General features: G+C 43.5%; 1 protein-coding gene across 1 annotated transcript in view; it reads right to left on the bottom strand.

Annotated features, from left to right (window-relative positions):
- Nucleotides 1–10,948, bottom strand: part of LOC102385224 (cytosolic phospholipase A2 delta-like) — a 53,939-nt gene that overhangs the window by 16,844 nt on the left and 26,147 nt on the right. The window contains exons 10-15 of the mRNA XM_025216041.1: nt 10,128–10,165; nt 7,700–7,835; nt 5,662–5,798; nt 4,310–4,532; nt 3,692–3,809; nt 489–626 (exon numbers count right to left, since the gene is read on the bottom strand). Of these exons, the coding sequence (XP_025071826.1) occupies nt 489–626; nt 3,692–3,809; nt 4,310–4,532; nt 5,662–5,798; nt 7,700–7,835; nt 10,128–10,165 (790 nt within the window). The remainder of the gene's footprint in view (nt 1–488; nt 627–3,691; nt 3,810–4,309; nt 4,533–5,661; nt 5,799–7,699; nt 7,836–10,127; nt 10,166–10,948) is intronic.

Genomic DNA, 10,948 nt, shown 5'->3' with positions numbered 1-10,948 from the left:
ACTCTTTCCTGCCTATGCAGGGGGTCGGACTCGATAATCTATTGAGGTCCCTTCCAACCCTAACATCTATGAATCTATGAAGCTTAAACTTGCATGATTTCATATTTGTCCTTTCAATTCAGAAATAATTTAATAAAAATAGAAATCGGTTAAACCCAGAGTTTCTCTCATGAATTCACAATTCTTTTCCTTAGTCCAAAACTTGTTTGCAAAATTCAGTTCTCAGCTCAATTAAAATGCTGGTAGCTAATCCTGTTTCTTTATCTGATCTACTATAAATGACTGATTACCTATTTAACAGGAAAGAATTTGCTAATCATTTCACATAGCTTTTGTCCTGGGTTTCCTACAAATTTTGTTCTATGAAATAGCCTATTAACATATAGCCTGGCTGGCTGGTGACACCATTATTATTGCCAATGAGCATCTAGGTTTCTTTTATTTTCTTAGGATGTTCAGGTAAAATCATGTTATATTAGCACAATCACCTTCTAGATAACAAATCCGGGACTCAGGATTCTTCTTCATCAATTGCCCCATGAAAAATTCACTTCCAAAATCTTCTGAGTGAATGAAAGCACCATATTTTGGGAATCCGACCTCAAAAGGGGAAAATTCACACCATTCTGTAACCACAAGAAAAAAAGATGCCTTTTCACCTGATTATGGAAGCAAGTAAGACCAGTGGTCCCCAGTATATCTGGCCTCATGGGCTGGAGGAGCAGCATGGATCATGAAGCTGTGTCATCTGGCCTGCAGGACTGGAATTTGTCAGTGGAAACCTCAATTTCAGCTCCTCCACCACCAAATTTCTGGTCTCTTGGGCCAAATTACACTGCCCCGTGCCCCAGATCCAGGCCGTGGGGCACCCCACGAGTCAGAAATTTTGGTAGCAGGATAAGCAGCAACAGCATTAATTACCATGGCTCCAGAAGCTGTAGCAATGAATGCTGCCCTCGCTCACCAGGCTGCCAAATTTCTGGACCCATGAGCCAGATGGTACAGCTCTGTGGGCTGGATTTAGCCACTAGCTTCAGAGAACATGAAAATAAATGCATATAATTTGCATTTAATTCCCTTTGGACTGCACGTAAAAAATAGTTTTTGAAATGTAGCTCACAGAGGTGTACCTGGACACTTCAGCATCCCAGGCAACAGTGGTACAGGCCAGCATCAGTGTCTGGGCTGCTGGTGATGGCATCAGCAGGTGGGGTGACAGTACAGCAGCTGTTGTTTTTGTGTTCCCATCCCCAACTAACCATGCAGGGCTGGTGCCTGTCATCCCTCCTTAGCTATGCTACTGGTAGCTAGATGTCAACAACAACATACGGGTTGAATTCCCTACTAGAAGAGTTAACACAATGCAAGATGTTCCTCTGGCACAAGGAAACTGTGGGTCTGGCAGTTATCACAGAATTACAGAAAATGAGGGTTGGAAGGGCCCTTAGGCGATCATCTATTCTAGTTCAACCCCCTGCTCAAAGCAGGACCATCTCCACCTAGATCATCCCAGCCAAGGCTTTGTCTAGCCAGGTCTTAAAAAACCCCAAGGATGGATTCCACAACTTCTCTGGGTAGCCTGTTCCAGAGCTTTACTACCCTCCTAGTGAGAAAGTTTTTCCTAATATCTAACCTCAGCTTCCCCTACTGCAACTTGAGACCATTGCACCTTGTTCTGTCATCTGCCACCACTGAGAACAGTCTAGCACCATCCTCTTTTGAACCCCCCTTCAGGTAGTTAAAGGCTTCTGTTAAATCCCCCCTTGGTCTTCCTTTCTCCAGACTAAACTAGCCTGGGTCCCTCAGCCTTTCCTCATAAGTAGGGACCTACCAAATTTGCAATTGTGTGATTTTTGCAGAAATCATGAATTCAGGTGGGCTCTGCAAAAAACAGGCTCCGCAAAAAACGGCAGGTTCACTCCAAAAAAGGTGGGAAGCTCGCCAGCGGTCTTAGAGCATGGGCAGAATGGGGGAGAGAAGAGGGTGGAGGGAGAGAGGGAAGGACAGAGGAGGACAGGGAGAGAGGCGAAGGAGGCGGCAAGGGGAATGGCAGGGTGGGGTGCAGCTGCTCACAGCAGGAAGTGGGAACACTGCACAAGCAGCTGCACCAGGGCTCTGGCAGGCACCTGGGAGGCTGCACTGGCGTCTGCAGAGCCATGGCCTGGCTTGTTGCCAGCAACAGGAGCACACATGAAAGAAGCCAGCCAGGGCCCCAGACCCCAGTGCAACCTCCCAGCTGCCTGCCACAGCCATCCTGAGACCCTGGTGCAGCATCCCTGCTTGGGGATGGCCTGATAGTGTGACTTAATTGCCCTGATTATGACCAGGGAAACCATTAATCCAGGCTTAATAATGCAGGGATTAATGGCTTCCCTGGGTTTAATCAGGGGAATTAAACCACAGTTTCAGGCCATCTGGTAATCTCCAGGGAGGGGCAGGACTGCCAGGATCCCTCAGAGGCATTGGGGGGGGGATGCTCAGCCTGTGAAAATGGCAGCTGACCCTGAGATCTGCCCGCAAAATCAGCCAACCATCTCCTCAAATTCAGCAGACTCCTCCTCATAAGTCATATGCCCCAGCCTGCTAACCATTTGCCTTGCCCTCCGCTGGACTCGCGCCACTTTGTTATCTGAAAGGAGGATGGTTGGAACCAACCCAGAACTAATGAGCAGTGGGTTGCTCTGCTTAAAAGTAAAGCCTTAGAGCTGTCTGCTTTTTGACATAGGGAAACTCTGGTAAACATCTCTCCAAAATGGTTTCACTATAGTTTGTCCTCCCTTGGGCAGGAAATGGATTAAATCAGGGATGGTCAACTTGCTGTATGAGTGGCACAGGCAGCATCTGTATGGCATGCAGCACATCAGGGAGGGTAAAGGCAATACAACAAATAGGGCAGGAAGCAGAAAACAAAGCCACAAATAGGGCAGGGAGCAGAAAGCAGAGAAACAGATGAGCCAGGGAAGAGGATTGCAGTAGTACATGGAGAGGGTGCAGAGCTAATCTGTCACGCATGCCAAAAAAGGATGGCCCCACTGAATCAGATGGCCTCTTAGGCCACGTCCACACAAGCATGAAGGTTTGGTTCCCCAGAGACAACTAGCAGCAGGACACCTCATGCCGCCACTAATTGTCTCAGGAGAATACCTGTGCCACGCACCCTCTGACACGCAGCAGGTTACCTTGGTTGGGATAGGGGAAGCTGGGGCCAGCACTGGGCTGGCCCCAACAACCTTCCCTGGGGTCTTGGGGGCCCCCTGGTGCTGCAGCAGCAGCAATCCTGCTACTCAGAGCCTGGCCAGCAGCCAGCAGCCAGCATGGCTCTGGCCAGCCAGGCTCTGGTTTTGAGCTGCATGCACTACCCTCCACTTGCACCACTCAAGTCCTTTATTATTTTTGTTGCCTGATTTTGGGCCAGTTCTGACTTATCTCAGCATATTTTTTAACATGTGGGGAACTGCATATAGGATTATAAATGAGGCTTGACTAGCACCAGGCACAATAGCCTGGCACCAACACTATTTGCAGTTTATTTCTTTTCACGAGTGTATATGTTATAACACCATTAAAAGCATAAAGCATTTCTATATCTCATGAAAAAAGAGTTGCCACAAAGCAATCATTCTTGCCTCATTCAACAGGCACTCAATTCTCCTATCAATGTAAAACACAATGACATACTTAGAACAGCTACCTTTAAAGTTAGCAGTAGACATGTGGTTCTCTTTAACATTGAGAGCTAGGTAGAGAGGCAGAGGATTTTGCCCTTGACTCACAGCCTGTTGCTGATCTGAGAGTTTAAAGTCATTTACCTAAAAGAAGGAGTAAAAATTGCACAATGGTGAACTGAAAACATACACAGAACTGTAGAGAGATACAGCAATTGATACGCTTTTATGGAAATACCTCTCCCACCCCATCGTACAACAACACAGGCTTCTATCTGTGATTGTGTAAGCAGTAATAAGAGTATGATTATAGATGGTAGGAGACAGCATGGCATTTCTTGCACTTTCCAGATTTGGGATGTTAAAAGAACAATTTAAATACATCCATGTAGTTAGAAAGGAGCATAGTAGCAAAGCAGTTAAGGGGTCTGCTATGGCATTCAAGGCACAGGCCATCCAACTGGAATTCAATACTCAGGTTGTTTGGACTAGGTGTCAAAGGCAGCCAAATATGCCACTGGCTATAGAAATAGGTGGGCCTTAACCAAGAAAACCCAGTGGGATACTAGGCCCTGGCTTTGACCATAATCAGTTCTTCCAAGTAATATTACTGCCAAAGGAAAGTGTTCCTCCAGGGTACATACCTTACCATGCAAGATATATTCAAGAGCAACGGCCCACAGATCATTAAAAGATATAGAGAAGCCTTCTTTGGCCCTCTGGCTCAGCTCTCTTTGATAATGCACGACATGCTCCAAGGAAAAAGCGTTAGTTTTGCTCTTGGTCACTTGCTTCTGAGCCTCATTGATCGGCCTCTCCAGATCCTTCCGTGACCAATTGGCATCTTCATACAAGCTTGACATTGTCCTAAAGCAATACAGCATTAATGAAGGATTGATTTAGGGGAGTATAGTGGCTCCATTTCACCACTTTCTTTCACTGAGTGTTTCATCCCTGCTCCCCATCCTCAGCTAAGAACCAGCAACAAGGAGAAGATGGTCATGTCAGAAGAACAGGAAGTGAATGAGGGGGATCCTGACAGAAGGATTTCAGTTGGTACTCTCAAGGGTCTGCCAAGAGCCTCACTGGCAGCACACAAACTTGGACCACTAAGTGAAAAACCCTAGAAACTTGACTCATAGGGTTAAAGATTAACTAAAACCTCAGTTCATCTCCTAGACACATACCTGTGAATGTCCAGCAGTAATTTCAATCACAACATTGCTAACAAAACTCTTAATCTGCCCCCCTCCCACAAATCATTCCCTCCTTTTTTGATCACCCTAGAAAATATCATCCTCCTCCTTGTCACACTGGCCCCTAACCTAAATTTCCTCTTTAACTTGATTCTTGCTCTAGGTCCTCACACCCAAATGATGGGTACGCTTCTAGATTCCTTCTGCATAATACAACAGGTCTACGGTACAGCCCTTCCTGTCCTTCAACACAACTAAAACTTTCATTCAGGCTTTCATCTCGCATACTGCAAACTCTTCCTCTGGACACAACACATGCAATTTCACCTCATATTTATTCAGAATGCTGTTGATCACATCGCGCCCACTTTGCATTGTTCTATGAGAGCTCTTCTTTTTTTTCTAAGGCATCAAGTATAAGCAACTTGCTTTCATTTTTAAGACTTTCACTGGGTGCCTAACTTTCTTCCACTACATACCCTTTCTCTTACCTGCAATGAAGATGTCAGCATCTGCTTCTGTTCAGTCCATGATGTCAGCCTTCACCTCCCATTTGCTGCATATTTAACAAGTACCTGTATGCTTGCTCCCATACTTCCCCTTGTGTTTGGGAGGAACTCACAATGAGCATGTGCAAAGCTACCTCTGTCAAATCTTCTCTTAAAATATTTCCTTGCTATCACACAGCCAAAGTTGTGGAGAAGGCAATATAAACTACCTCTCTCCTGTATTTATACCCTGACACAAAACTAATACAAATAAATACTTTTTTTCTCCACCCATTCCCATGACAAACTCACCAAGTTGAACCAGAAGTGCCACTGATATATGTTATACAGTCAAGGAGATTTAACTTCTTGAGACCTGAGAGCTGGCCATACAGGGATGTCATTGCTCTGGCCCCACCTCCTGTTGCCATGATTGCCACAACTGGAACCTGTTTGTTAAATAAATGTTTCTCATACATACATGCATATGAATTCTCTAAAGAATCATCTCACCTCAGCCACACATCAGATGACAGGCCAGCATCCTATAGGTAAGAAAGTGGAATTGAATCCGAGTCTAAGAAACCAATTCAATTATTCAAGCCCCTTGCTTAGAGAGCAGCAAGGACTGGAGATCATGCAGAGGCAGGAGGCTCTCTAAGACCATACTGTGAAACCTGTAAGAGCCAGAAACCTCCTCAAGCCAGAAAAAATTATATAGTCCCAGCATGCCTTATGGGGAATTAAGTACATCTAATCTCTATCTGTCAAACACAGAAATGGAAAGGAAATCAGGATTTTATTTGTAGAATAATTCTGTATATCATGGAAAGTAATTATCTAGTTTGTTTGAATTGATCTGAATCTATTCAAACAAAGTGTGTTTTAATACATATTTATGAGCATGGAATACAGGCCATAGTTCCAGAATAAGGGTCTGAATCAAGGACAGCAGCAGTTCTGAAAAGGATTTAAGGTCATAGGGTAGGGACATGTAGTACATTTACTCAGAGTAATTTGAGTAGAGCACAGATTCCACATGTAATACAAACTGCACACAGCATACAGCCTTACACCAGTACAACTCACTACCTCTTGAAAAGGGAAGAGTAGCTCTATGCTGGTGCAAATTACATAATGTACTAGTTGTGTGTCTACTCACTATTCAATTTCATTCCGGACTAGTCATTTGCTAAGAGTGTAAACAGGCTGCCCTCTGCCTGGTAGTGCCCATAGTACTGTCTACTGCAGACAGCTAGCTGGAGAGAGTTGGTCATTTTCCACTCCCTGCTATGAAATAAATTTATTATGGAGAAAAATCTTGGGTAAATGATTCCGAATAACTGTGCCATATGTCCACAAGCACAGATGACAAGCAGCTCAGCACAAGGTCCTAGGCTAAGTACAGACAGTCAAAAAGCCTGAGTCTGAATTGATTCAATCTTCCCAGGTTAAACTAAACTGTGTAGATTGAAGTGATAAACAAGTGAGCAGACATTCACTTTTGATTCTGGAAATTCAGTCATATCCCTGCAGTGGCCCAGTCCAGAAGCCAGAAGGTCCTGGAGCAGACAGCTTGGTCCAAGCCTATTCCCACCCACCCTGCAAGGGAGGGTTTGCAGGGGAGGTGGAAAGCATCCTGGGATGCTAGGGGACTGTGAGTTAACTTGAATCTGGAGGGGATCTGGGACAGAAGTTCAATAAAAGAACAACCTAAATCAGTTAAGTCTGATACTACATCCATCCAGGTTTATCTTAAACCAGTTTCAGCCATTCTGAAATGGGTTTATGCACACTGAACTTCTGTTGTGTTACAGATTTTAAATAGTTTCTGATCGCTTATACCAGTTTGTGTGTAATTTTTTGTCCCTAGCCCTGGTGTGCAACCATGACAAAAAGAGCTAAGGTCACCCATTAGTGTATTAAGCAGGAATTATGGGTAGATTTTCTCTCTGTATACAGAACTGATAAGACTAATGCCAGTGACTGGAAACTGAAGACAGGTGAATTCAAACTGGAAATAAGATTCCATTTTTTTTATTTATTTTTTTTTACTATGAGGGTGATTACCCACACTGGAGAGAAGTTTGAAAGGAAGGGATGTTTTCTCCATCTTCTGCTGTCTTTGGCTGAAGACCAGATGTTGTTCTAGAAAATATGCCTTAACGAAACATAATTTACATTTTAGTCAAATTCAAGTTATTGGTGCGAGTAACTGGGTGAAATTTAAGGCTCTGTTATATACAGAAATATTAGGCTACAGTAGATGTGTTTATGGTCCCTTCCACCCTTAAATTCCATGAATCTTGCTTTTCTGTCAGCTTCAGCCTTAGGATTTTGCCAAACATACCTCATGGTCTTGCAGGTTCTCTTCTAAATGAAGAATCTCCTTCAAGGCAGCAGCAACTACCTTCTTCCTCTTCTGCAGGAAATCTCTCTCCTGTGAGCACAAGTCAAATCCCAAGCGCATGTCTAGGTTTTCCTGGCTGACAAACAGAGAGCCATCTATGAACAGACACCAACACAATATCCAGCAAGGATAGTTTTAGAGAAAATCTGCAGACAACTCAAAACTGTGAAAAATTATAAATGTTCTGAAAGAAAGAAGTGGAATTCAGAAGGAACTTGATATGTTGGAAAAGCTGGGCTAGAAACAACAAGAAGGTCAATGCTGACAAATGCAAGGTGCTACACACCTAGGGAAGAATAAGCAAAAGCAGAAAGATAAAATGGATGATAACCAGCTAGATGGCAGTACTGCAAAGAAAGATCTTGGGGTCTTGATGGATCACAGATTCAACACGAGTCAGAAATGGGGTACAGCTACAAAAAAGTGGTTCTGGGCTGCATCAACAATAATTTTGAGACTGTTGAGAATGGGAGGTGATAGTGCCACTCTCCTGAGCACTCACTATGCCTCAGCTAGCATATTGCATGCAGCTCTGGGCTTTACATTTAAAAAGGATGTGGAGAAGTTAGGAAGGGTCCAAAGATAGACAACTAAAATGATAAAAGGCTTGGGAGGCAAGCCATGCAAAGAAGGGCTGAAATAGGCATGTTCAGCTTGCAGAAAAAAATGATTAAGGGGTGAGGCATGACAGCAGTCTTCAAATATCTGAAGGGCTGCCATAAAGAAGATGGAGAATACCTTTCCTACTTTGCTGCAGATCATGAATGATACATGCCCCCGGAGGCTGGGAGGGGACCATTCTCAGCCACAGGCATATGAAGCAGAGACCCGTAACTGGCTTGGTTATAAAACAAGATTAAGGAGCTGGGACATTTGTTGAGGGGAAAAGACCATTGTTCTCAACTTTTTAAACCCAAGGCAGCCCTCAGAAAATGCCAGCTCTCAACTTTCGCTCATTTCTTGACTATGGAGAGAGTATAATAGAACTCTGCTGCTGTAAAGAACTCAGAAAGCACAGCAGGTCAGAATGTTTTTGACGCTATAGATTCCTATTTGAAATCTCTGGGTTTATCTTGTCAATCATGTGTAGGTGTTTGCATACATAGCAGTAAGAATATTGCTTGGCACACTTAAAGAATCTCATCAGAGTTTGGTGCCATCACTGAGAATCACTAGCATAAGGTGACAAAAAGAAGAATTCTGGATCTGCAGTTAGGATATGTAGTGTGTGGAGTTGTATTTGCAGTCCCCAGATGGCAATACATTATGGAGGGGTTTGGTTTCCCATGCTTCTGTTCTTTGCTGGTTGCTGGGGCTGGGTGAGAAAGGAATTTTCTCTCCTCCTGTTGCTGTGGTGTTGGAGGGGCAAGGGTGGGAGAGATTTGCCTTACTCAGAAGCACTGGATGTTATCTGCAGCCAAGGTTGGGGATTGTGACTGGGGTATGTCAGTGCTCCTGCTGGGACTTTACCCTGGAGGATCCTGGCTAGATGGGGCTTGCTTCTCTAATCATAGTCAAACCAAAAACCACACTTGTGATCAGGAAGAAATTTTACCCCATGGCCAGATCAACATGGATTGTGTAGGGTTTTGCCTTCCCCTATAATGGTCCTCTTCCATGGACTTTTCAAACATGTTTCAGCAAATTTCCTGCCCTTGGAGTGACAGGACATTGACAGTGCCACTCTATTAAGACAGGCAAACACTTACCACTTTTACATAACACTGAACCTGACACGGCTATTAGATGAATCACATACATGCCTAAACACAAAGATGTCAAACCTCTAAACTTGAAATGAAATGTACAAATGATAAGTAATATGAACATCCTGCTATACCAGTTAAAGTATTGCTGAATTCTCTCTAGGCAAGACACGCAAATGACTATAGGAAGTGATGATGATATTGCTAATACTTTCCATCTATGCATCTGTGTACCTGAAGGAGCTTTACAAAGGTTGTTATCATCAGGTTACTATCATTCTCATCTAATAGACAGGATAAACAAGAAAGAGACATTCAGATCAGAGATTTACCATCTCTGCAATGCAGGCGGGCTAATTAGTACTGCTGAGTGACACTGCCATATCCCATGCTGCTTCTGGTTCAGAAGGCAGATTGCCCAGCATAGTGCGACAAGCTTGGCAGTGTCACAATCAGGCATAATAAGTTTCCAGGAGAGCTGAACTAAGTGATCTGTGCAAGGTCACAAAGTAATTCAGAAATGGAACCAGAATCCAAGTTCTAGTCATGAGTCCGCGCTCCCTCCCACAACAGGAGCACGCCTTCTTGAAGATAGATGTAAAAGGCCAGCGAGCAATGGTCTGCTGCCTCCTTAAAGAACACCATTAAGAAACGTGTCTTACCAGTCCTGTGTCTTGAGTTGCAGCTCCAAGCTTGCTTCCTACGAATGGAGAATTTAGCTGAATTACAATTTATACTTACAGATTAACTCTGATGGACGAGTGTTCTAAATTCCAACTGTGCTCCTGACAAGTACTACAAAAATGTATGCAAATATTCACTACAATTTGCTGGTATAGTTACTACTTTTTATAAACATTTGTGTTATCAAGTTACAGTGATGCGAACACTCACAAAGAATGATTTCCAAAGTCACATGGATGATAATAAGCACACGAATTTTAAATGCACATGTGTATTACAAGTGCTTATATATCTCTAATGGGAACAGAAATATCACCATTTGATTTGTAACTAGTCACCACTGCATGACAGTTCAAAATTGTAATATTAAAGTTTTGACTATTTTGAGGGAGTTGCTAACAATCCATGTTCTTGAACTCCTAAATAAATGTCTTTAAATAAGATTTTTAAAATGGCATTCAGCTCATACAGATTATGGAAGCTAAATTCATTAAAGAGAATGCTTGGTGCTGGTTATTAGTTGAGTTCCACAAAATAGGTTATATATTTTTCCTTTTCCTGGACTTCTGGTGCTTATATCACAGAGTCAGGGGCCATCATATCTTACCGGTGTATAATTTTTGCTCTAGCACATGCTCCCTATATTGATCTGCTAGGAACTGAAAAATGTATGAAACAGCTGTAAGAAGCTCTCTCTCAATCTACCACATTATCTAAAGAAAGACATATTCAGCTATAAATACCACTGGGGGGCCCCAGTGCTCCCCCGGCTTGGTGACTGGTGCCTCCTGTGTTGGGG

This window comes from Alligator sinensis, unplaced genomic scaffold, assembly GCF_000455745.1.
Source record: "Alligator sinensis unplaced genomic scaffold, ASM45574v1 scaffold314_1, whole genome shotgun sequence".
NCBI classification, from domain to species: Eukaryota; Metazoa; Chordata; order Crocodylia; family Alligatoridae; genus Alligator; species Alligator sinensis.
The sequence above is the reverse complement of the archived record's forward strand: the minus strand, read 5'-3'. Positions and strand labels throughout refer to the sequence as shown.